Source organism: Melospiza georgiana, chromosome 5 (assembly GCF_028018845.1).
Source record: "Melospiza georgiana isolate bMelGeo1 chromosome 5, bMelGeo1.pri, whole genome shotgun sequence".
In the NCBI taxonomy this organism is placed as follows: Eukaryota; Metazoa; Chordata; class Aves; order Passeriformes; family Passerellidae; genus Melospiza; species Melospiza georgiana.
The window spans coordinates 14233257-14260997 of record NC_080434.1 but is presented as its reverse complement, the minus strand read 5'-3'; the positions used below and the strand labels follow the sequence as shown (position 1 = coordinate 14260997).

The 27741-nt window shown below is 39.9% G+C and overlaps 1 protein-coding gene across 1 annotated transcript in view; it reads right to left on the bottom strand.

The window, feature by feature from the left end:
* Nucleotides 1-23155: 23155 nt before the first annotated feature.
* Nucleotides 23156-27741, bottom strand: part of DCHS2 (dachsous cadherin-related 2) — a 104522-nt gene continuing 99936 nt past the window's right edge. Inside the window, exon 20 of the mRNA XM_058024272.1 lies at nucleotides 23156-26432. Coding sequence (XP_057880255.1) covers nucleotides 23806-26432 — 2627 coding nt within the window. The 3' untranslated portion in view covers nucleotides 23156-23805. The remainder of the gene's footprint in view (nucleotides 26433-27741) is intronic.

The following is a 27741-nucleotide window of genomic DNA, read 5'->3' as shown; positions in this document are numbered from 1 at the left end:
TCTTGCCTTCACCAGGGATTCAGTTTTAGTGTGCTGCACTGTGCCCAAGTTGTGGCAAACCACCTGCAGGCTGATGTGTGTCCTTGCTGGAGTTGGAGCCGCTGGGAGGTCCAGGACAGTTGCTCCATCCATTTATCAGTTTCACAAGGAGCCTGCCAATAGCTTTAGGCACCTACATGCCCCTGTAAAGCTGACACCACTGCCAAATATGACTTCTCCTTGCGGTGTGAAAAATGTATAATTTTTTTTTCCTTAACAACAGAACTTAAGAAGCCTCATACCCATGCCAAATGTGATATTGCAAAATTCTGAGGAGCTATATATAACTTGCAGCCTGACCTCCAGATCTGCTTAGCAATCTCAATTCCCATGTAACTCAGTTGAGTCACCTCATTCTTCAGTGTCCTTGGCTAGGTCACATTGTCTTACAGAAGATAAATTTACAGATGGAAGCTCAAGGGTAAATTGCATAGGGTATAAAATCAAGATAAACCTGTGGAGGCCTAAAGAAGTCATGGTTAGATGTCAGCTGTTACCTTGTGCTGGCATTCTTGGGTTATGCAGAAATGTAAATTCCACACACATGCTCTGTTGACACTGCTGTTTGTCCCATGAAGTGTTTCTCCTTGGACAAGTCGGATCCTGGGACACATATCCCACTGCTATGTTATCACTGACTGCTGCCACGTGGAAGATAAAACTTGCTACTCCCCCTGTCTTGCTGTCAGCCCTTTCTCCCCCAGCAGCTTGTCAGACACTGTGTGCAGATTGCACAGCTTTCATCTACCCAGCAGCCTGCCTGCCTCCTGTGATTCCCCTCGCTCACAGCTGCCAGCCACAGGGAGGACTGAGCACCATTCAGCCCCTGATGCAGCCAACCACTGCCCCATCCTGGAGCCCATTGGTAGGCCACTGGGAATAGGAAAATCCAGCATTTATGGTGAGCAGCAACACTGACATTGCAATGGTGCTGTGTAATTTTCAAACCTGAGGCTGCGGCTTCTCGTGTCCTTAGCCAGGAACAATTTGACAGCTGCCTTCATATCAGCTGGGCTCCAGCTCTGCAAGGCATCACCCTTCCAAGAGCAGCAGCAGGGAAAAGGAAATACAAAGAAATCAGAGAGAAAGGTGTGACAGGTGGAGGGCTGTGCTCAAGTGTGGCAGTGCCTCATTCTTTATTTTTACTGCATTATCTGTTACAGATGTCTGTAGGCTGTGGCTTCCCAGTCTCCTGTAAGATCAGGCTCTGAACAGGAGACACCAGATGAAGGTCTTCAGGAAGAGAAATCAATTACCATGATAGATGGGTTGTAGCAGTTGGAGGTGAGGAAAAGAAAAAGAGCCAATGAGCTCTCCTACAGCACACAGCAATGTAAAGCAGCTGTAGTTCCCCTTCAGGAGGTGTTTCCAGCCACATGAAGTAGCCACAGCCAGCAGAGCAAATGCCCACCACCAGCCATCTGTGCTGCCAGGAGCAGCTCCTGCAGACTCAGAGGCTTCTGAAAATTCAGCCTTGAAGAGATCCTCCTGGTATTTGTGTTCTTGTATGGCTCAGTGCTTAGTAGTCATCCTTCAGCAAGGAGAAGTGGTGGTGAACAAAAGATTTTCTCCTCTGATAAATCTGTTCACTTAAAAATATTTTTTTCATTAGTTTTTGAATGAAAGTGGGTAAAATTTAAAAAATAATGGCACTGAGGGCATTGCATCTTAGGTGTTCACATGAGAGGCTCTGACAATGTCTGGTTTTCAGAAGGCATCAAGAATTAATCTTCTGAAAATGAATCCTTTCTAAAGTTACTTTACATAGGTATCCAAGAAAAAAGTTATTTTACATAGGTAAATAGTTACATAGTTATTTTACATAGGAAAAATGCTATTTTACATAGGTATCCATTGCTTTTAAAAAGTCTTTGTAAAAACTCGGAATCATTCCACTATAATTTTAATGTAGCAATAATTAATCAATCAATCAAATTCTGTTGGAATATTTGTACATATAGTCATATATGAGATCTTTATTTTCTCACCTCATTATATTAATATTCAATTGCTTGCATAGAACAAGTTTTAGTTACTGTTTTAGGCATAGAATAGATTTGTTTTATACTAACCCACCTGCTTATCTCCTCTACTTTTGCCCAACAGAAGATCTAAAACACAGAACTTTTTTAATATCAAGAAAAATACTATATCTGACTTGCTTTTCCAATGAGAAAAACATGAATAGTGGCCATGTGTTAGACAATGCTGCTTGTTTAATTTGCAATCATACACAAACTTAGCAGTAAACAACTTTAGCAAATAATGGGCAATTGATGGAGAGCATTTTTTACTTGAGACAACAAACATGAAAGTCAAGATGAATCCATTGCTTCTGTTTTACAGAAAATGTGAATTAGAAACAGGCTGCATACATTCTGTTTTAACTTAGAGAATAAAAGGTTCTCATTGTCTAAAAAGCTACATTAATTTTTGATAAAATTCAGAAGTTATTTTACTTCCTCCTAGTGGTTCTTCCAAAAATTTCATAAGCAGGGATAGCTGTGGTAAATATGGTAAATTAATTTTATAACTTAGATGTGAGACAGCAAATAACTGCCTTGCTATTAATTGATAGCTACAGAAAAGATGCAATGGATCACCTCAGACAGCTCAGATAAATCTTTTTGTGTTTCACATTTCTTTTGAAAACACGATTTTGCAAGTGATTGATGTGAAGGAAATTGGCTACTGTCTCCTTCTGCCCTATTAGCTAGAAATGGCCATATTTAAAACTTAACACATCCCCACAGACATAAAACATGCATGGGAAAGAATGCCACTGCTCAGCAAAGCCTGAGGAGAAGAGGCCACTGGGAAGAGCGCAGAAGCAGCAAGAAGGGGATACTCCAAAACACAAACAAGCAGGAGGATGGTTATCATGCCTCAGAAAAAGTGAAAGGAGACAAAGAGCAGATGGCAGTGAATAAATAAAGCCAGAAACATAGCAAAGATTATAAAGAATTTTTATAGCAGAGGAAAAAGCCTATAAGACTGGTAAAACATTATTTATTAACCCCAGTCTCTGCATTTTATGGTGCCCACCTGACTGGCAGGTGTATGAGCCGAGTTCCCACAAGGAAAACTCACTTTTCAGGTGCACTGCTGAATCTGGAGGGGCGTGTTCTGTATTTGTTTTGATGTGGATTTTTGCCTACATCCACAGGCTGTCATTTTGCTGAGAGTTCCCCAAATGCTGCAGAGAAAAAGCCTGCCACAGGCAGTTCCATTGGGAACTCTCTGCCAAACCTTTCTAAAAAATGGTATTTCTCAGTTCCTCAGAGAGGATGACTATAGATGTCACACATGGGACATTCGAGTTAGAGGACGGAATTGCATGGAGAACATCAGGGGAAAGTCTGAGCTCCCTAAAACTGGAGAATATTCCTGGTCTGGATAAAAAGAGAGGAAACAAGCTATACTCAGTATGCTACGTATTTCTACAACAGAGAAGATGAGCTAATAACTACGTCACCTGATAGCTATTTATGAAACTGCAAAAATGTGTTATTTTTACCAAAGCAACAACAGTGAGACACATGGAAGGACAACACATCCTGGTGACTTCATACAGGGACATTTAGAAAGAAAACTACCCTGCAGTACAAATTCTATGTTAGATCCTTACATTTCTGTATGGGATGGATGGATGGATGGATGGATGGATGGATGGATGGATGGATGGATGGATGGATGGATGGATGGATGGACAGTCCCCTTCAGGAGCCATTATATTATTTACCAACATTTTTCAATGTGCAGTGGATCGAGCACAGAACAGGCTAAGATTACCTATCCAAAACTGCATTTTGTGGCAGACTGACTAAAATCATGCCTCCTTCCTTAAAAATGACAAGTAAAGAATTGTAAGAGTACAATAAAGTCCCAAAGGCTAGGTATGAAATGGATAGTGTTTAATGATAAAAGACAAATTGTTGAGTCATGTCTGACTAAATTAGATGCAAACTATTTCTGTTTAGCTATATTCCCCTCTGGCAGGGGGATTATAGCAGTGGATTCACAAAACGTCTTTAAAATGAGAACACAGTTTTTGCAGTAGACCAAAACTGAGAGAAGCTTCATTCACCTCTGCCCCCTCTGAGGGAGCAGGGATTTTTTTTTGGCCATCAACATTAACTCTTTTATTTGCCAGGGTTCATATCCCTGGCATGGGTGATCAGCTTTATTGGTTCCATCTATTCTTTTAAGGAAATAGTGAAATGTCTTTCCTTGATTTTACAATTTTGGATATACTTCCCTCCATGGCAATCAGGAATTCTAAGGAAATCTGATTCTGGCAGGTGGGAAGTGTAGTCCCAGCTGGCCTGTCAGCCTCAGTGACTTTCTAAAGCCTCTAAACCCCAAGGCATGACTGCCCACCATGGCCTGTACTCTCTCAGAGCCTGGATATTTTTGCAAGGTTTCTCACATCCAGATGATGTGTGCAATTTCTCAAATGCTGTAGAAAATCCTTCTGCAGATACCAAATCTCTTCAAGGCCTGTATTAATTTTCTAGACATCTGTGTGTTTGTCACCTGGAGGTGACTGGAAGGCATTGCAAAGGCCCTTTTGGCACTGTCAAGATGTTACTTGTGCCAGTTAACATGGGCTTCCCACAAATACAAACCTTTAGCTCCAGAGCCACAGCTGTCTTCTTTCTTTAGAAGGTATTTGCTATAGAACACTCTAAGGTGTTTGTTGGTGTCTGCAGTGCATAATCTTCTGATCTAATGCTTTCGGTTTAAAATCAAGTAGATGCATCAGTCTTAATAATTCATTTGCAGTCAGAGAGGAAAATTCCCAAACATACACATCACCTGAAACAACTCATTTTGAATGCCACAAAGATAAAGGAAGGCCTTTTCCCGGAGTGCACGATGATATGGTGAAACACATTGTCCTTACCATATGGAAACCAGAAGTTTAAAGGAATTAAAAAAGAGATTAAGGCAGTTAACAGGAAACAGGGGAGTGCAGTGTCTCTTGAAGGTAGTTTTGCCCCTACACCTTGTAGCTTACCTTGTGTCACAGTGGATGCCAGGCCCCCAGTGGACAACACTGTTCTGGTTGTGGCACTCTTCTCCCAGATATCTGTAGTTGCTTGTGGCTGGGGCAGAATGTGGGATGGTTCCTGTGATCTTCACTGCCTTCCTTAGGAGCTGTGGATACAGCAAACCTCCCTGCAGCTGCCTCTGGAGCAAAGTTAAGACTCTGAGAAGAGGTCACCAAGGCATTTGAGCTGTGTCCTTGGCAGCAGATGCCCTTTGCTCTTTCTTCTCATGGTACATACTCCTGCTCCAGAACCATCACAGAGTAACAACTGGGCTAAATACACACAAGGTGCAAATAAAAGGTTTTGCAAAGCCAGATACTACCACAGTCCTGCCACTCTGGGACTATGATGAATGTTTATGCTCACAGCACTGACTGTTCATTAGCAGAGGCTGTCATTTTTTCATCTGAGATCACTTAGCTGAAGTGTTTTGGCAGTAAATTTCTGGCACCTCTCTTTGTGAGGAATGCCACACAGCAAACTGCTCACCAGCTGCTGCATCTGCAATTCTAAATAATTGACAGTTCCATTTTGTTGATTTTTACAGACATTGATGTAAGTGACAGTTCCTCAAGAGATGTCTCTGTGCTTAAACTGATGGCATATCTGAAGAAACAGCAGACTGGAGATGCAATACTTCTTTTTCCTCTTCCTTCTTAATGTAAATACCTTCAGCTTGAAATGTCAAATATGGGACTCTGCCATATTTTTATTTCTCTATGTATAATCAAAAGGAAACATATTTCCAAAGATGACATTTTTATTGTGAAATAACCTGTTGCTTTTTAAAATAATGCTAGCCTGATCTCTGCCAGGTTCTTGTGACTGAGACATCACACAGAGTAATTGGGTGTGCTGGTCTGCAGTGCTGCAGCTCTGCTGGTGACACTCAAACTGGAATTCAACCTTCTAATGTAGCTGGGACTACACTGATCAACATGGTGGAAGACTGGGACCTAAGGCCTGAGCCAGAATCCAGAGAGAGCTGAAGGGCTGGAGTGCAGGCCCAGCCTCCTCTCCACATGGAGAAGGCAAGCAGCCACGTGCTGCAATCACCAACATCCTGTCCAATGGTCACACATCTAAATATCCTACTGGACTCCATGGCAACAAACAAAACCAGGACAAAAATGCAGAAATCTTGCAGATCAGTAGATGTGCTCTGAGCTCTTGGATACTAGACCACTTGGATTAAACTGTCTAGCTTCATAATGTTTGTGGGGCAGGGAAGGGAGGGACCTTAAATCCCTCAGTTTATTATCATACCTAAGCTCTTGCTCACATTTTCAAACAGATGGAACAGATATTCAAAAGAGACTATCACTCTCTGATGGGGTCTTTACACAGTTTTGCATAACATATTAATGAGTTTACTTGGCTTGTTTATAGTGCTCTGTTGACTAAAAAAGCATGACCTTTTTTTAGAAATGCTTTTCTCTAAAAGAAGTTTGTTTAAATCAGTCAAAATTCTTTGTGATTTAACTGATATTTTTTGGCCAAAAAAATTGGACCTTCAAACAATTCAGAAGCCACATGTTTTGATTTGTCATTAAGTTGAACTGTTTTGCCTCCTGGATTACTAAGGACTTAAAAAAAACACAAATGCTTTTATTTGAGCTTTCAACTAAATCCATTTTTGGTGGTGGTTATGATTTTACAAGGACATAATTCATTGAACCTTATTCACTACTTCTACCAACCCCAAAAACTTACTGTCTCAACACCTCTCCCATGCAGGCAGCCAGGGACAACCATTTGTCCTGCTTGCTGAAATTTAGAAATGCCTTCCTAGTGAGACTTGCTGCTGTACAGCATTAATGCTCCCTAACCCTTCGGATCCATAAGGAAAGAGTTCATAGGGAAATGGCAATGGTCAAAATTATTTTGACCATATATTCATAGCAATGGTCAAAATGCTCAGGGAGTTTATGATCACTGCATGGGCGCTATGCTCCAAACCTGGGTGCACAATCACAGTTTTCCTAAAGCTGGGTCTATTTTTACCTACATGGGACTGTCTGTTGCATCTAGAGCTTTTACTTCATTAAATGTAGCACACAGAAGTTACTCCTCTTAAAGCCCTCTTGGCTCTACTCCTCATGCCAGGAGAGGCACCCTCTCCCCTGTGAAAAGGTCTTGTGCTATTGCCTCCTCCTAAGGCTTCAGTGTTTTACAATAAGCAGTTCCTTGGAAGGTACAGGCCCCAGTGAGCAGTTTAGATGCCTTTCTCATTTGACTGGATCTGGATTTGTTATCCTTATCAGCAGGATAAGTTCGGCAGAAGGAAATGCGTGTCACTTATCAATATTGTTATCATTGTCATGCCTCAACTCTAAACCCAACCAATATCAACATTTTCTTGAATAACATGTGCTAGAAAAGGACAGACTTGGCACAGGAGTCTCTCTGCAAAGTACAAACATGAGAAAGTCCCCACACAATGTAAGATCTCCTTGATCACAGATGCAAGGCTGAAGGTCAGCTCACATTTACTCAGACAATTGAACAGGTAGCCTGAGTTAATCCATTAGTCACCATGATTCCCAGCTCTCTCCTCAGACTGCAGAATACTATGACAAATGTGGCTGACATTGCACCAGGACAGAGTGCCACACCAAAAGTATCTGATTGACCCTGTTTTGCCATAACATTTCCCTTGGGTGCTCTTCATTCACTGGTCTCTTGGTTAAACTGCAACTCTACTCTTCGGGCCATTGATGAAAGGTAAGAAACTGCACAGATCCAAGATCTGATCCTGTTAATTTCATTGTCTAGAGATCATAGGGGTCTTACACTCTTCTTACGTCAAAACTAAAACAGTCAGGAAGAACAAGTAAAATACCAGGCATCTTGTATCACTACAGCAATCATTAGCAAGTAAATTCACAAGCTCATGACAGGTTTTGAGGAGGTTGTGAATTTACTTCATGAATTATATTGTAAATTATACAATATATGCAGAACAAAAATTTTCTACTGAATGATATTGTAAACTATCTTTTCCCTTACCTCACCTTTGTGAACTGACATTAGGTACTTTATTGCTGTTTAATTCCCTCCTGAGTCACATTTCCAACATTTTGTTCAGCCAGGCTGACAAGCCCACAGTAATGACTCCAGTTGTCTCAATGTCAACCTTGACTTAATATTTACATTTATGAGCTTCCCATGGTGTGAGGGACAGCCACATCTAAAAACCAGTCCCTTCTCACACAGCTCTGTACAAGCTATTTATTGAGACCTGTGGGTTAATCTGTTTGACTATGTCAGTGGAAAGCATTGCATGACCAGCCAGAATAAGAGCATCCCTTGCTTGCCTCTTCTATCTGTCACCTCCAGTATTTCCCTAACAGGAACTGCATCTCTAAGCTTTTCTGCTTAGCTTCATCCACTGGGGCTGACCCAGCTGGATCAACCAGTTTGAATCATTTAAAAGGAAAGCCAGCTGCAAACCCAAAAAACAACTCCCAGCTCCTCATCTTCACCAAGCCACAAGAAGGCAAGACCTTTCTCCAGCCATCCTGTGCAGGGGAGCACCAAGAACAGACTCAGTATGTCTGTCTAACTCCAAAGTGGGGTGCTAGAAGCTCTTGGGATGCTTGCAATGACAGCAGCCACAGCAGGAGGGTGAAATCTGGGTTTTTGTTCCATGGAACTTAGGACAAAGCAGTAAACATTCAATCTTCTCACAGGAAGCTTCTTTTCACGCTACTGTTGTTTTGTTCACCCAAGTCTGAGTGAACTTGATCAAAGCTCCATCTAACCCAGAAAATCTAGTTTTTTTCAGAATATGTTCCCAAGTTCCAGCCACTTGTGGCTGGAGGATTTCCTGAGCCAGAACAATGTCTTTCTATGAAGGTCTCTGGGAAGGGTTTTCTTCCACAAATTTTTGCTGGACATTTTTAAACTTTGCATACAAATACAAGCCTATATATATAGGCCTATAGCAGCACATTTTTGTTGCTATTGATACCTTAGTTCAGAAGAGACTACATATCACTGGTAAGCAAAGTTATTGTTAGAATAGCTGCTTAGTAGGGGCCAAATAGTTACATAAGCAAAATGAATCCAATTAAAAGTCCATTTTCCCCACAACCACAGTCTTCTGAATCACTCATTGTTCAGGCTGAAGTTTTCCATGCCTAAAGAGAGGTTTTCTTAAACCCTTAAAGTCAAAGCAAAATCCCTGCAACCATTTTTAGGTTATGGGAGAGTGATTCTAACAAAAATTTTTTCCAGAAGAACTACAGTAAAAACAGATGAAATTTGAAACTTGGCCATGACTGAGTGAGTAATCAATGAAAATTAGTGCCCTTGCATGCTTTGAAAGTAATTTGCTTTAATTTAGCAAAGTTGTTGCTTTTCACAAACAGCATGCTGTGTACTCATGGCTAAGATGCTGTCTACAGGTGGACCTACTGAAGGGGTGAGTGAGAACATGCACTGATTTCAAGATCTCTGTGTTGCTGCAGAGCCTGCCATTCACTGAAGTCACCCTGTAGAAGAAATAATTGTCTTTTATAGGTATGGAGATCTGAGCTAATCCAGCCCTTGAATTTCCTCCAAACTCCACCACGTGTGAGGGCCATGTGCTCAGGTGTGAGAATAGGGTAGCACAGCTAAATCGGAAGAATCAATAAACCAGGTATCTTTTCTAAGAGCTTTACTAAGTTTGAAAAAAATCTGCTTCTTACTGTTCCCTGTTTTAAGAAAATCCTTGCATCAGCTCAGCTTTGAAGATGGGAGAGTCCTCCCTCAGAAAAACCAGTGGTCACCAGGAAGTCAGGGATGTCCCTGAGACAAAAATGTTGGTAGTTAGAACTCCTTAAGATAGGTCTAACCTCATAACTCTTAGTTCTTGGATGAGAGCTTTTACTCCTTTGCAGCCATGGAACATCAGGGTCAACAGAGGCAATCTGAGATTCCCACTGTATTCTGTGCATTCATTGGGACAGTGATGACAGCCAGGTCATCTTCTGAGCGTGACTCTTTAGGAAGCCAACAAAGTTAAAAGCTGATTTCTCAGGGAACATCTCCAGAGGCACCTGTTGCCTCAGTAGGGAGTTCACTGACTGAGTAAATAATTCAACATAGGCAAGAACCTTGGCAAGACCAAATGCTTAGGAAATTGATAAGCCAGTGACTAAGCTAGCCTACTTGAATCTCCCACTCTGCTTTTGGAGGGAATATTTCCTTCAATGGTGGCCACATCTGATTGTTTTAAAAGTTTCATTGTGCTGGAAACAATATAAAAAATCCTATAAGGTCACAGCCAGCAAAGAAACAAACAAAAATCAGCCTCAGCTTTACCCAGTCACATTTTCTGAGAGTTCTTCTGAAGTATCTCAATATCCCTACACATCACTCATCTGCACCTCTGTTTACATGAATAAATGGTTCCCACAATGTCAGAAAGGTTTCAATTCTGGCATTAATCTTCAAAGAAATTCTTATTAAGCAATTTCCTCCATGTCAATTTTTAGCACTTTAAAATAAGATTCCTCTTCTGGGAATCATTTCCTTGGACAACAAATTAAAACACAAACTCTTGACAGAATTTATAAATGCAAGGATAAAGAAAATAACACCATTCTGACTAATCTTAAAATTACTGTTGTCTTTTACCTGATTTTAAAATCTTTAAACCATTTGGATGATACATGACAGACTATTACCTTGAACTTATGCACCACTGGAAAATGCCATTATCCACCAGGCAATACTGAAACACAGAACTCTAGGAGTTATTTATATGATTTACACCTTTTGTATATTCTTCTTTTGTTTGTTTGTTAAGAGCTTATCAGTTTAATATATTTATCTATTGTGTCATTCATCAAAGCACACAACTTTCTCTGAGCCCTTTGAGAAAATGAAGTGAAGAAACAAGGTTGGCCAGGTAAAATCACATAGAAAGTTATGCAGAAAAATTATGCTAGAATCACTTTCAATATTGAAAACACTATCACAGGTGACCAGGGAAGAATCAGATATGAAGAAAAAGTCTTCAATTCTGCAAAACCTTAAGTTTTCACGGCTTTACAAGCTTCAATCTATCTGCAAAGTTGCAGCTATAACTTAATAAAACCTGCTACATAAAATCAAAGAGAAAATATCCATGACAATTCATATATCTTTGAAAACACAGAATTCCTTTCAGTACTAATTTTAGCAGTATTCAAGACTGAAGTGTGAAAGGTATCTAATACAAAATAAGCAACTTATAAGTTCTTTCCAAAACATCAAAGATATTTTACTGCTGCATTAATCAACCTCTAATAACCAGTGAAGGACCAACTGGAATACTCCGAAGCATCTCAGCACAGGCAAGCAAGAACCAAGTCAGACCCAAGAAGAGTAATTTTTTAAATTCTTTGGCAACATAATAAAGTAGTTTCTGTTAAAAACCCTAAATTACCTTTTCTTTTATAGCTCTCAATCCCTATTATTGTCACTTGCCATGGAAAGACTTTGATCATGTAAATGGTTTTACAGTGGGCAGGAGTGCAAGTGGCAAGATGCAGAACAAGGAAATTATCCTCAAGAGTTTCATTTCGATGGGTTGCCTTTGATCCCACAAAGACCAGATTACAAATTTTAAGTCCATCCTAGCTGTGGGTGCATCACCTCAGGAGCCCACCAGAGAACAAAGCACATTCCAAAGACAGAAATTGCAGGATCTGGCTTAAAACTCTTGAGCTGCAATTCAGGAACTTCACCAAAAAAAGAAACCTCTTACTTATGCCAAGCCATCTAACAACCACAGAATTTGGGAAAGTGTTCAGTTCACTTCCTTTTTTATCTGTTTGTCCAGTCTCCAGCTTTCCCCTTCAAGATGACCAGGTTTGTTGACAGCAGCCACTGTCAAACAAAGTTATTTCTTGAATATTGTACTGAATTTTATTCTGTTTTGCCTAGAATTTTATTCTGTTTTGCCTATACCTTGTGCAAATGACAGGAGCTGTTTAACATTTATGGGAATGCAACAGAGAAAAGAATTTGAAATGCTTCAAAACTATGCAAGATGAAAAACGTAAAAAAGCATTCAGAATGTCTACAATAAAAGAAAGAGAAGGAGACAAAAGAAGTCAAAAGATTTGTTTTTCCTTTGGTGAAAGCCAGCTAGGAATTCTTGAAATTCTTCAAGCTACATTGTGCTACATCTTCTAGATCTAAATGTGAAGCTGCACAGGATTTAAGCACATGTTCCCACAGACTTTTCAACCACTGGAAATTTTTGTTCTGACACAAAGACTATCTCTTATCTTATTGGGACTCTACATCTTTTACAGCCTATTTATTAAAGTTGCTTCTGACTCCTAAATTTGGTTTCTGAGTAGTGAGTTTTGTGAAAGACAAAAAGTGTTAGATTTAATGCAGAAGGAAGCATAAAATGATGTGATTTTTCATGCTGTGAGCACTCTTCCACATATCTAAGAGATCTGTCCTGGTTGAGAATTCCCACTGATGCCTTGGGAAAGAATTGGATTCAAATGAATAATTCCCAAATGGCTAAGTTACAGTCTGATACTTGCAGGTATTAAAAAGAGGGAAACCTTGTGGCTGATGTCTAGAAGAGGAAAAGACATTAGAGAGAAGGAAAGCAGTGGGACTTCTCTCTCCTGTGTCCCCTGACAAAAAATGGCTCTTGCCCTGAAGTCCATTCGAGAAAGGACATCATATTGCGTTTGAATTGAGCACTCTGACCAGGAGGAACATCCACAGGAAAAAAGAACTGATTAAACCATTCATTTAGAACAACAAAGCCTGCTGGGAAAGTTCCTAGGGAGGAGGTACTACTGTTGAACTTGGGGCATTTCCTCCAAGATTTCCACATAAAATTATACAATTATAGGCTGAAATACATAAAAAGCAGAGATTGATTCAGCTACAGATGATGCTCTGCAGAGTATCAGCAGATAGGAACTTGGGATCCAGCTGTGGTAGTTGTGGATGCACAGAGGACTCAGACACCAGTCCTGTGAGCAAGGTGATGCCTTCCCCAAGCTGACTCTTCTCTTGCCAAAATAAACTATGAATCTCATCCATGGAATTAGCCTGCTCAGAATAAAAACTACTGATAAGCCTAACAACATGCCTAGGCTGCAAAAAAAAAATATTTAGTTTGATTAAAGAAAACAGGAAGCTCTTCCTACCTGTCTATGGTTAAAAAAAAAAATCTGTCACTGATCATGAGATATTCTGCTTTAACAAGTGCCAAAAGTTCTGAAGATCCTTTTTAGAGGTTTCTAAATGCATTATTTATAAGTTCCCTTCCTCTCACAGAATTCTTTATAGCGAGAATTGTAGTATTAATGGAGCTTGGCTTTACAGGCAGAGACAGAAATAGAAACAATAAAACTTTTAAAGTTACTAAAATATTTTATGAATAAGCTGCTGTAAAATATCAGGCATCTACAGAGCTGTGGTGTGAAATGCGTGGCTTCTTGGAGATGACCTACATAACTCACCCACAATATCTTCACTCAGAAATACTGAATCTTTCCAAATGCACACTGCAAAACTTTCTCAGGCCAAATTCCAAAAATGTTACAATTTTTATATCTATCCCAAACACATATCTTCTGTACTTACACATCTCTAAAATGGAGTGAGATGATTCAGTAATGCAACATTTGATAGCAAAATACGCTTTCAGCAATCTGACTACAGCTCTCTGGTTTGACTTCAATTCCCAAAATAATTTTTGGCAGGAAGAGATATTGGGGGTTGGGGGGAGAAAGAGAGGCAAGGAAACAGAAAAAGAAAAAAAGAGGCAGATTTGTGTAACTGGAAGCTTAAGTAAAATGTGCCTGCTTTTGGATTTTCATCCATTATTTATTAAATGTGAACATCTCCATTACATTTCAAAATACCTTGATAAGCATTCAAACAAAATATTTTGAAATATTTGAATCTCTGCCCAAATTTTGAAAAAACTCAATTGGTCCCAAACTCTCATCAAGAAATGGCAGTTCTAGATAGTCTAATGGATCAAACAGAGCTCTTTGAGTTATGGTACCCTGAAGAGTACTGAAGCCCATGCCAATATGCACATTCTCTCTTTAGAACTTGCATTCATGTTTTATGCAACCTTTTCAAATGATAGTATTTTCTTTCCCTGCACAAATAAAGGTAAATTCTTTCTTCAAATACAAGTGTGTGTGAAGCACTGTTAATTCCCAAGTGTTCAATACTTCTTTCTGGTTTGTTCTTCTGAAGGAAGACCGCAAAGAACCTCCAACATTATTTATGGATTATAATCATTGTCCAGTCCATTACTAAGTGAAGGAATGGTGATATTATGAAGGTCAGATAACACATAACAGGATGAATATGGCTGAGTCAGAAGCTGGAGTACTTTGCATACAACAATCAAATAAAAATTGACTGCAAATACTTCAGGTCTACAAATATAAAGTTGCAATTATTTTCAGTATTTAAGAATACTGGAATAACAACTGAATTAAATATATTTCAAGGTGTTGAAAATGTAGGTTCTGATGACAGCCACAAAAATTTCTCAAGGATTAGAGAAAATGACATATGGTGTGACAGTAGAAAAGGTTATAAAGATTAAAATAGATACAGTTACAATGAGCGATCATATCAGGTGCTCTTTAACCTAAAGCAGAAAAAGATATTATATGATCCAATAGTTGGTGGATGAAATTTGACCAATTCACATATGAAATTATTCCAAATTCCCTTTTTTAAACTGACCAAGCTCTGTTTCAATCAGCCATGTTTCTGTTGCTGACTCTATTGGAAAATATTAAACAGTCCAGAAAAATCTGTCTCTACCAATGACCTCGCTCCAACTCTATTTTTCCCTGCCAATATACTCTGCAATAAATGTATCATGTTGCAGTTCTAGAATTAACTCTTACTTGGCACTGTGTCAAATATCTTTCTGAAACTCAAATACATGAATTCCATTGAATTTATGCATTTAGCCATCTTCTCAAGGAGTGCAGTGTTTGGGCACATGATCTACCCTGAAATTCATGCACAATACTATTGCATCCCTGTGTCCTGAATTTTCCCCAAAGCTGATTCCATTCTAGTGGAAGTAACTGTTGAAGAGCTGGGTGAATCCTTTTGTTTTCCCCTTCTTTGCTAGGGGACTCAACCATGACTTCCATAGGCACACTTTTATCCTTTCCTTGGTGAAAAGCCACAGCATTTCATGCCTTACCATACCATGCTGTTGGGCAAGCTAGCTCTGCACCCACATACTCTACTTCAGCCTTAGGACAAGAACTATTATTTCCCTTCTATTTGAGTACAATGTCTTCACCTTAGGGGTTGTCTCTTTTCCTTCCCTGCCCTTATTATTACCTTTGTCCTGTCATTAATCTCATGATCATCATTATCAGTAGCTTCACTGCAAATTAAGGTTAAAAATGCCTTCACTTTAGCTAGAGGAGTTTATTTTTAACCTTTACCTTGATTTTCAGGGTTCCTACTTCTTTTCTTTCTTTTTATGAGCAAAAAGCTTTTGGCAGTTTGCAGGAATATTCTCAAGTCCATTCACTGAATTTTTGCAATCCCTACACTTTGTCCCCTTTTAAACATAAGCACTTCTTACTGGACAGTCCATACCCCATGGGGTTTTTTTGCCCTGAATAATCTTTGCTTTCCAGATAGTTCCAGTTAATGTTCACATCTTTGGCTTGATACAATTCTAAACCTCTTGAGCATTCAGACTGCTGTGTCCCAATGCCTTCACCTCTATATTTATGAAAGCTTGTTCTTTGAAGTCAGTAATCCTAGAATTTAGCTTATACAACACAGTAGGGAATATGATCAAAGCCTTCGTGGGTAGCGTAGCTGTGTCAGTGTGATGTTCCACTTGAGCTAGTGAACTTTGAGTCTGTTAGCTGGAGCAAAGAAAGTGGCAGAACAGCTTCAGATATTCAAATTAGCCCATTCAGAAGTAATCACTTTGCTAAGTAGTTAATGTTGTATAGAAGTAATTCCTAGTCACAGACCTATTTCCTCCTTTCTTTGGAATAGGCTTTTAATTTTTTTTTTTTTTATTATAACCAAAGTAACGTTTGGTTACAGATACAAGTTTGTTTTCCACAGTAAAGTTTTCTATAGCATGCAAATTTTTATGAAAATAAAAATTAATACAGATCACCTTTTGTCAATAACTATGTGAATAAGTGTGTTAGCTCTATATAATTGGCAGTATCTGTTTACCAGCCATATATATGTTATTACAGAAAATACCCCACCAGTACAGTTACAGAAAATCCTATGTGTCCATATATATCTGTCCCTAAATCAACCTTAGAGGCTACAGCAGACTCTGTAACCAACCAAAACGTGCTCTACCTGGACAGTGAGCACTTTTTAAACTGGAATAATTACAATTGGAACTCATCTCACCTCCTCACCTGACTTTTCTATTTAACTCGACCAGGCTTGAGAAATCATATGTGTGACCTTCTCCACACGGTCCTCCCCTATTCTTTCCCTCTGCTTGGCTGACCAGCAGAACTCTGCTGAAGGTCATTGTCATGCTGTAGGAATGGTGTTCTCCAGTTTAGTGCTCCCACACTGCTGCTCACTCCCCTCTCCACCCTCACTTCTGTTTTGGGATGGAGAGGAGAATTGAAGGAACTAAAGGCAAAAAACAAAGGTTGGGATAAGAACAAGTTACTGGAAAGAGCAATAGGATAAGAAAAGGAACAGTAACAATACTGGCAATGGAGGGCATAAGAAAAGAAACTGTTCACATGGAAAAAAACCACCTGACAATTGACAATATTGGCTCCTCCTGGCTACTGTCAAAGTTAACCTTGTCCTGGCTGGAACCAGGACAGTCATCTAGACTGCAAGGTCCTGAGGCCCCAGCTTTTCATCACTATCCTTGACAGACTCCAGCAGGTAGTGTCATTTGTCAGGAGACTGCAAATGAGTGAAGAAGCTTTTTGGTTTCTCAGAGCACAACATTAATTTCCAAAACAGCTGAGCTGTCAAGTACTCAGTTCTCTCTAGTAGGGAGTCCTCACTAACATAGATCTTCTCTATGTCAGTTATGTATCTTTGCTCTTCCATTCAACTCCAGTTTATCCCATCTTCTCTATTGTAAACCTTCATCTCTCCATTGCTGACACTCACAACCTCTCTGCTGAGGAGAGTCACCCAGTAAACAAATACATATACATTTCAAAGGCATTTAATCAGCAGTCTCTTGAAAGATTTTGCTCAGATTCATAATTAATTTCTTTCTTAGGAAATAGACCCCAAAATCTCTCTTTTTATTATTTATTTTAGGCAGGTTTTTTTGTAAACTAAGAAGCTCAGTGAGTGACTGGTTTGATGGCGTTGGTTCAGTTCCCATTGTTGCCATAAGGCATCACTAATTCTGCCATGGGATACAGTATCAGGCACTTTTGTTTATACAGGTGAGAATTATCATTGCTACAAAACAAAAGAACTAACAGGCCTGCACTCCTCAAAGGATTACCTTGCAGTATCAACACCAGATCGTCCTAAGAAGTCAAGGTCACAAGCATGTGGGTTAACTGGATAGGCCTTTTACTCACTATCATATTTTAAAATTTGGTTATCAAGATGTCCTCCTTGCTTCGTCATTTCACCTTTGCACTAGTTGCAGTAATCAAACCTCCTTGTTGCTTTTTGTCTTCGGGCTATAAACTTCACAATTTAACTCTGCAAATCACAGAAGACTTCATTAAACCCCACACAAAAACAATTGGTAAGAGGAGGCTTGTGTTACTAAACCTGCATTTATCTCTAATTATAATGATAGAACACACCACATTCTTTTAACAGGAAATATTCACAACTTGGCTCCACACCTTAAGTGCTTAGGGATCAGAATGCTCAATTTTCAGTTATTAAAACTAAGTTAAAAGAAGTATGCGAGGGCTGAAAATGGTGAACAGTGAAACATTTTAGCTACATATGGAAAAAATCTGAAGGAAAAGTGGGGAGTTCAAACATATCAGCGATCAAGCCTAGAGTTTATGACATTCAGCAACAAAATTAAATACAGTTTACTGCAATTCTATTGCCAGAGAAAAGAGTAGTCTGCTGAAATTTACCAATCTCTACCCAGTGAATATATGATCAGCCAATGGCACGAGATGCTCCATTAGTGTGACAGAAGACAGATTTGAAAGTTCAAAAGCTGTAGATTTCAGCCTAAAACTGAAAAAACATGTGCATGTCTCAAAAAACACAATCAAAAACCAATGCCACAAAATCTCCAAAAACCTAGATAAATCCCCAACAACCACTCAACAATTCCCAAATCCTTCCTGTTTACCTTAACAGTAACTAGGATAATTTTGAAGACTAATTCAACCCTGTACTAGATCTCAAGTAGACAGGTAGAGAAGAAAAGTAGAGAAATCTTTGTCTGAAGGTGTAATTATTTTGTGTATTCAGTAAAATCAGTAGCAAATCCAGCAGCCAACCGTAGTTTACATAAAAGAAGAATAGGGAAACAGTAAATGACCTTTCCCTTACAGACCTTCCCAGATTTCTCTAAAAGTTGCTCCAAAATAAGCATATAAAGCAAGGTTTGCATCAATCACCTGGAAGCACAGAGGAAGCTCCCCTCCAAATCCCAGCCCCCTGCCCCATGGCTGGTTCTACTATTTTTTAGGCTCTCAATTTCTCTTCTCTCAATGCTCCCTCCTGAAGGTTTACAGCCCTGCACACTGGGGAGCCAGCTCTCCAATGCCACTGACTCTTGCAGGAGCATCAGCAAGACATATGTTGCTCATTTCTTCTAAGTGCATTTTTTATTCAAGTCCCAGTTAAATCAGTGGAAGAAGTCTTGGGATGTTGGATCAGAACCCAGTATTTAAAAAAAACCTCTTTGAAATTAAATAGAATCTACAGTTTGTTAAAAGGGAGATGCTGGAAAGTAATCTGCAGCCAGCAAGATGGGGCTTGAGACAGAACTTTCAGAGGTCAACAAAACAAGTTTGACTTGCTACTCTTTTCTTTTGGTTATGGCACCAGTAACATCATTTTGGAAACTCTATTGAGTTTCCCATTTAAAAGTTTCCCACAAAAAGTTTCCAACAAAATGGTGGAGGTGGATACAGGCAACAGCCAGGTATTCCCCCAGGTCGAGTTAGTGAGTAGGCACCATCTACCCCCAGCCACTCTGAAATGTCACTTCTATGCAACAGTTAATGGCAGCTGAACAGCTCTCACAATCAACAGCTTAACTTCCATTTTCTGAGTTTTCTGAGAGCTTTCCATAGGCAATCATCATGAAGTTTTAGGGAAGGTGACCCACATTATGTAAATACTAACTTTCAAAAAAAGTGTAAAACATAAGACTATTTTCAAGAAGATAAGGGTACACAGATGTGACTGACAGTTTTCAGTGTGGTTTCTGGGGCAGAAATACCTTGTTTTAACATGATAGTCAAGAAATCTGAGTTTTCTAATTGTAATGAGATTTCCATTTGAAGTTTTGAAAACCATGATAGATTCCTTCAGCCCTTTACTAGGACATTTGCATTTTCAGGCATATGGTTTGGCTCCTGAAGCTTCATCCAGTACAGGACTTACTAGGGTCAGTTAAACATTTATATAGTAACAAGGCAGCAATTGTGATTTTTGTGACTATCATGAGCTAAAGGATTTGGTACTTTCTTCATTGTTCAAATAACTCATAAGTGTCAAGAAACAGAATAATTCTGTAATTCTAGCGTACCCTGCTGCCCCTCGGTATTCCTTACAGATGCTCTTCTATTATGTTTTACACATTACAGAAAAAAGCATCTGATCTTTTATGAGGAATAGCCCTAGAAGCAATGTAAAGTGCAAGTCTTGACCAGAAAGTTTTAGATCTTACTTTTTTTCCCTTCTATAAGGCCCCTTTTCTTTTGCTTAGGCATCCACATTTTTTCCAGTGTTTTTTAAATGTTGTATGTATTTATGGAGGAATTTTCAAAGCCACCACGAGGATGTTGGTGTCAGACTGCAGCTTTTTGAATGAGTTCTGAACATACAAAGCCATGCACAGACTGAATATACATTAGGCTTTCCATACGTGCTAGCAAACAGCTAACAGAACTAGCAACTATGAGGCACCCAAATCTATACTCAATTTGATTCTGCAACACTTTATTTATTGCAACCAGATCATCTACAGGCAACTGAGCCACATATTGCCATGGTGAGTTGGTTCTGTTGTGACAGACATTAAGAGCAAGAAGCTCCAAAGTGATTTCACTTGCCAAGCAAGCCAAATCCTAAAAATAAACCTCCCACCACAGTATATTCAATTACAAAGTCACAACTGCCTCCTATTCCAATTAGTGTTTTTACAAGGTTTTAGGGAACACCCCCTTCCATTTGCAGCCAACCAGTGCAATTCCCTTCCTGCAAGGATTCAATTCCTCTGTGTTGCTCACCCCCAGAGGGCTGATTTTCAGGGAGCAATGTAGGCATCGCCATTGGAGGAGGTCTAATCCCACTGGCCTCACACATGCCTATGGTGGCCAACTGGATTGCCAACTGGTCTTTGTGCTGGAGAAGTATAAAGCTATAATATATTATTGGGCACAATTGTGAGTCTGGTACTAGCTGATGTTCTAGTAATTTTTTTTTTTGGTCAGGACAGCATGTTTGCAGTTTATAGATGTCCCAAAGAGAACAGTTAAATATAGTTTTCAGCAAGCTACATGTCAGTTATAGAAAAGAAGTGACATGCAGCACAGAGGATGGATGGCTACCAAATGTAAATGATACTATTGTCAGTGCAATAGACTTAGCAACAAAGGTTCATTTTTATCACAACTATTTTAACCTAAAACTGCTTTAGAAATAATATTTGTCGTCAGCTGAAGATAAAATACAAAATAAATACAGACTTGTGTAGGTAACTGGTGTTTTTAGTATCATTTTAGAAAACAGGCCTACAATGTTATAATCTGTAAATAATGGGTTCCCCAAAAATATGAAGGTTTTTTCCCTTTGCACAGAAATCTGCTTGAACGTCTATAGAACAATTACTACCGGTAGATGGAATTTTTATATCCATTTGGTAGTGATTTACACCAGTGTTTTCAAGGCTGCCAACAAGCAAATCCAGAAGGCAGGCAGCCAAAATTCCAGAAGAGACAACTGTCTTTTATTTTATAGCTTATGCTTTTTGAGCTTAATATGATTTTCCACTAACAAGTTCTGTACCTTCTCCAAAGTGCTAAAAGTGGTGTGCAGAATTGCAAAGTAACACAGCCTCTTCAAGGCAAGCTAATATTAAAGTCATGGTAAATTATAAAAGTTATACTGTTTACTTACGGAAAAAAACAGTAGGGTTAAAAGAACTGTGCATGATTTATTGCAGGCACTTGTTTCAATGTTCAAGTTTTGGAGCTTGACTATATATGACACAACAATATATCAGCTAAGCATTGTTTCCCATTCGATAAAAAAGAAAATCAATACATTCTTAAGAAACAACGAAAAGATTGCTGTAACACTTAAATGGAGCACAAAGTATTCATTGGTTATATCATGCGCTTGATAAATAGGATGCAAATCATATCTAATCTTCTTAGAAAGGCATCAAAAACAAGCTGAATTTGAAGGAGCTAAAAATGCACAAACAAACAATTTTCTTGTTTTTCAAGAACTCTAGGAGGTGGGCACCCATTAGCAAGGTGAGGTCCAAATATTGTCCCCTAAATATGATTAGTGATGCTTTCTAATGATTTCTAATGCTAATTGTAAGAGCCATATTAGCAAAGAAAAAGCTACTCATCCATTAGCCTAGACTGTATACATGAAATGAAGGCCTTGTTACCTGCTTCATATCCACCAATGTGAAGGATGAAACAATTTTGCCGTGTAAAGCATTCATTCTTCCACTGATCCCATGCTGAAAAGGTGACCTCTCTAAGAATGGCACGTGCTCATTGCTCACCAGAGCAATAGCTGCCACTTGTCCATGACCATCTGAAACTAAAATCAAATTAGTGAAGTTGTTGATTTCACAGAAAAGGTAGCTCTGTGTGCCTCCTGATACTTTAACTGCACAGAAGTCAACAGCCAAAGGACGCCTTTCAGTATATTAGAAATTACTTTACAACTTCACACATATAAGTTAAAGCCAATCAGGCTGTATACAACATAATGCCAACAGGCAGAGTGTTGACAGCAGAGAACAACATTCATTCTGAAATTATGTCCTTTAATTGAATCTCTGTGTTTAGATATGAACAGGTAATGAATTCCTCTTTTTTTCTTTCTTCTCCCTAGCACAGTTTTTTGTCTGACTACAAAACTTACCATCCCATCTTCTTTCTTAGTAAAATTTGTCTGTCCTAATGAATTCCTAAGCTCATTTCCAACTCCATGGCAGTACAAAGAATAAATGCCAGCTTTAAAAGACACATAGCATCATGGATCCTGTTGCGTGTGCAAGATGTACAGTGACAGTGTAGCCTCAGAAATAGGATCTTATTCAAAGACTGGTTATGAGCCCACAGGCTGCAATTGTTGACATGCATGCTTGAGGAAAAGCAGCCACTGCACATGCTACTGATCCCACAAAATCACTCAGCCTAACCACACTGCATGCTTTCCCTCCTCCTGTTATGACCTGTACAATATATAACTCTGTATACATCCAGCTTGTAGCAGCAGACTCCTATAGGTACCAATTACACACGTCTACGTGTGATGCAAAGGACTTTGGAACATACATTGAAGAAAAACCAGAGTTTTTCTAGATGTATTGTCTGTGTATTTTATTGATCAATATACAAGCATATACAGCACGTGTATGTGTCTGGATATACATACGTACACAAAATGCCATGTGTATGATACATACAACAAACAAGGCCAGATTATCTGGTCTTGCAGAGATCTTTGGTCCAGCACAGAACCAAGACCAGGGTGGAGGCATACCCAACCTTCAGGACTGTAACACTGTTCTTAGAGCTGCCTGAGCCCCAGGGTACCCCCTGTAATGCAACAAAATAGAATAATCAGTGAAAAGATAAAAGCAACCATCTTCTCTATTACTATTTTCCAAAGGTCATCCATTATTCAGATTATTGTGACTTGCCAGCATTAAACCAGGAGATAAACGAAAGATGCACAGAACCTGGGTTCCACAAAGATAGCTAAGAAAGCCCACTGAGGAGCCATTGCCACACCACACCAAACACATCGTTGGGACCCATAGGCTGGAATGTGGGAAACCCGGGTAAACACTAGAGAAAGAGCTCAGTAGGAACCCAAGTTTTATCCTTTTTCCACCCCCACACCTGTACTGTACTTGCACATCCCTCCAGTACTCTCCTCTAACACCACCACAGAATCAGTCAGAACCCACCAGTATGCTAACAAATGCTTTCCACAATAAATAATTGCTTCCATTTGTTTGTTATTCATGTATTTTATAAGAAAAATGGTAAAATGGGTCAAATTGGTTATCAGGCACTTGGCTGTGTGTTTTACATAGAAACCACAGTTGTGAACTGAAAGAGAAGCCTCATGGTCTCACAGTGTATTCTGGGAAGAACAAGAAGTATAGTTACGAAATTTCTGACTACTTTATATTTTAACTTTTTAGGCTCATGAAAACAGAAAGAATACTGGTGGTGAAGGTCTGACAGGCATATTTTGCTGTTAAAAAGTAACAAAATACATTTTAAGCCATATTTTTTACCATGAAATACTGTCAGTTAATAACCTAGACCTGAATTTCTTCTTCTGTTGCAAGTTCGTAGCTTGGATCAATAAGACATGTTCCTATAATTTTCCCATCAGACATTACTGGAGAAGCAGAAGGTGTCTGCATGGTAAGTAAAGAGAGAGTAGGAGAAAACCTGGGGGTCATGGTTGGTGGAGGGTATCCATGATAATGGATAATGGGAGAATAAGGGCATTTCTTAAAAGCTTGCCCTGATGTTATATTTGGCATTCTTGGTGGCACTGTCCTTATGCCAGGCTGTGCTACTGATGTTATCAAGGGAGGAGGGAAAACAAGAGATTTCTTCTCCTGAAAGAAGCTGTGAATATGAACATTTTCATCTTTCAGTTCTGCAATATCATTAAACACTGAGGCAAGAGGTTGAAATCTGGGTTCACAGCTGAGCACATAATCCCAGTTATAACCACCTCTGAGCTCCTCATCTGAGGTGCCAACAGTTGCAAGCAAATCATACCCAGAGTCTTTCCTATCTGGCATGAGGACACAGTCTCTTGTGAGGTCTGTCATCATGCCTTCCTCTTTTATTCCAATTTCCGTAAGTTTTTGAGACAAGATTTTGTGTGCATAGGCTGTGTCACAGGCTTCTTCTCTGCTTTCTCCTTTAATGGTCTGCACATTCTCCATGCTTTGCATGGTTGCTGTGACATCTGTTTCTCCAGAATGATAGGAGAACTGATCAGACTGCCTTGGGATCCCTGAATCTGGCATCTGCGAGCCGTGCTTGCTCAGTGCTGAGCCAATGCCTTTTCTGCAAGGACACTCATAGATCCGTTTGATTTCCTCGTCCTCTGCAGTCTCTCCTTCAGCAGAACCATGGCCACTGGAGTCTGAATGCCTGCAGGAGACATCATCATCTTTCCCCTCTCCAAGTCCTGCTAGGCTCAGCCATTTTGCTATAGCACCCATGGGAAGCATACTGCTCTCCGTACTTTGGATTTTCTGGCAGTCCTCGTCTTCTCTTATTGAATTCACATCAGCAGCTGAGGAGGATACTGGGTTTCTTGTCACACAAGCATTCATCAGATCTTTCTGCTTAAGTCTCAGAGTAAGCGTGATAAGAGTGATGGCAAGCAGCAGAAACACCATCAGTGAGATGGAAACACTCACTGTCAGGCTGTGTGCTGACACTGTGGGATCACTCTCAGGAGAATTGGAAACATTCACAAAAACAGTGCATGCTGTGAACCTTGACACAATTTTAGGGCTTTGAGCTCTTACCAACAATTTCAGAGTATCATCATTCCTTTTGATGCCATTTTTCCTTCTGTGAACAGTCTGAGTCAAATAAATATTGCCACTGGTTTGATTCACAGAAAAGAATGGAGAAGGTTTTAGAAGAGAGTAATGAACAACTCCGTCCAGTCCACCATCACTGTCTGATGCTGTCACTCTACCGATCAACTGGCCTGCTTCATTCTTCTCAGGAAGATTAAAGAAATAATGTTCTTGTGTACACACTGGATCAAATTCATCTCTCCCCTCAATATCTACCTGAACTGTAGTGGTAGCCAGCGCATCACCTTTGTCTTTTGCTTGGATTATGAGACAGTACGTATTTTGACTTTCATAGTCAAACATTTGCTTTGTATGAATATCTCCTGTTAAAGGATCAATGAAGAACATGTCATGGTCTCCAGCAGCTTCACGATGAGTCAAACATGAAGACTGAATGGAGTAGGTAAGGTGCCCATAGGAGCCTTTATCAAAATCCAATGCACAAACAGCACACACAAAAGAAAAGGTAGGCAGATTTTCACTGACAGTGCAGCTCAGACTGGGAAACAAAAAAAGCGGGGCATAATCATTGTCATCTAGGACACTAACAAGAATGACAGCAAAAGCCATATTTTTTACATCAGTTCCTCCATCTGTGGCTTGGATAACCAAAGTGAATTTCATGGTATCCTCATAATCCAGCGTTTTTGTCAAATTTACAGATCCTGTTCTACCATCCAAGTAAAAATGCCCTCTGTCATTTCCAGAGATGATAGCATAAGTGATTTCTGCATTAGTGCCTGCATCAGAGTCTTCTGCTGAAACTTCCGTGATATGACTGCCTATGGGGATGCTTTCTTTGACATGAACATGATACTCTGGGCTGCTAAATACTGGAGGGTTATCATTAATATCCAGCACAGTTATTAGCACTGTAGCAGTTGAATTCAAGGAGGGTGTTCCACGATCAGAGGCAAGGAGAACCAACTGGTGAGAAGCAGCTGTTTCCCTGTCAAGAGCACTGCTCAAAACAAGACTGCCGACAAGTTTGTAGGATGTTTCTGACCCCATGACACTTGTTTCTACGGAGAATAAATTCTCAGCATTGCCACCAATAATAGAATATTCAACAAAGGTGTTGTCACGTGTCCAGTCGCAGTCGATGGCTGAGAACAGGAGGACACTTTCTCCAACTGAGGCATTCTCACTCACACTGAGATTGTACAGAGCCTTTGTGAAGCGAGGGGCACAGTTATTGACATCTTCTATCTGCACTTCTATGGAGGTAAGTGCACTCAGAGGGGGACTGCCACCATCTGTGGCCTCTATCAGGAGATGAATAATGGAAATATTTTTCAGCTGCATAATTAGTTCCGTGGAAAACAGTGAACCTGAAAATAAAACAGAATTAACAAAAGTCCACACTTCACAGGCAAATAAATGAGATTCCAGAAGCTGATTCTAAACAGTCATATTTGAAAATGACCCCGGCTGTAATGGCTGTACACAACAAAATTACTCTCTTGCATCTGGAGAGTAGTGGGTCAATGTCTGGATGAACATCAGTGACAAGTGGCACACCCCAGGGGTCTGAGACCAGTACTGTTTAATACCAGTGACACAGAGAGTGGGGATAGAGTGCACCCTCAGCAAGTTTGCAGATTACACCAAGTAAGTGCTGCAGCTGACATGCTTGAGGGATGGGATGCCATCCAGGTGGACCTGGACAAGCTGTGGAAGTGGGTCCATGAAGCTTAATAAAGATGAGTGCAAGGTCCTGCACATGAATCAAGGCAACATTTGACTTTTGATATTGACAGGGGGTGGGGGAGGAAGGGATTGAGAGCAGGCATGTGAACAAGGACTTGAAGGTACCAGTAGGTGGAAAACTGGACATGACCCATCAATGTGCACTTACAGCCCAGAAAGCCAATTGTATCCTGGGCTGTACCAAAAGCAGTGTGGGCAGCAGGGAGGAGGACATGATTCAATCCCTCTGCTCTTGTTAAAGTCCAGCTGGAGTGCTCCATCCAGCTATGGAGTTCTCAGCAAACAAAACACATGGACCTGTTGGAGCGAGTCCAGAGGAGAGCCATAAAAATGATCAGAGGACTGGAGCTCCTCTCCTGAGAAAAGGCTGAGATAGTTCGGCCCAGAGAAGGCTCCAGAGACACCTTATTTTGGCCCTAAAGGGGGTTTGTAAGGATGGGAACAGACATTTTAGTAAGGCCTTTCATGATAGGTCTAAAGATAATGGTTTTCAACCAAAAGAGGGTAAATTCACATCAGATCTGAGGAACATTTTTTTTTTTTTTGATGAGGATGATGAAACACTGGAACAGATTGCCCAGAAAGGTGGTAGATGCCTCATCCCCAGAAACATTCAAGGTCGGGTTGGACAGGACACTGAGCAACCTGACCTATTTGAAGATGTCTCTGCTCATTGTAGGGGGTTGAACTAGATGACAATTAAAGATCATGTCCAAACTATTTGATGATTCTAAGAAATCATAATGCTGTGAAGGCAAGATCTCTCCTCAATGATGCAGTATCAAATACACATACTGCATTTAGACCAGAAAAAATATGCATGGTTTGGGGACAAACTGAGAACTCCAGTCTTTGATGCAATAGTCCCCCACTGATAATGGCAGATTTAGCAAAAACACAATGGACTTCGGCCACCACAAATTCCCAGAA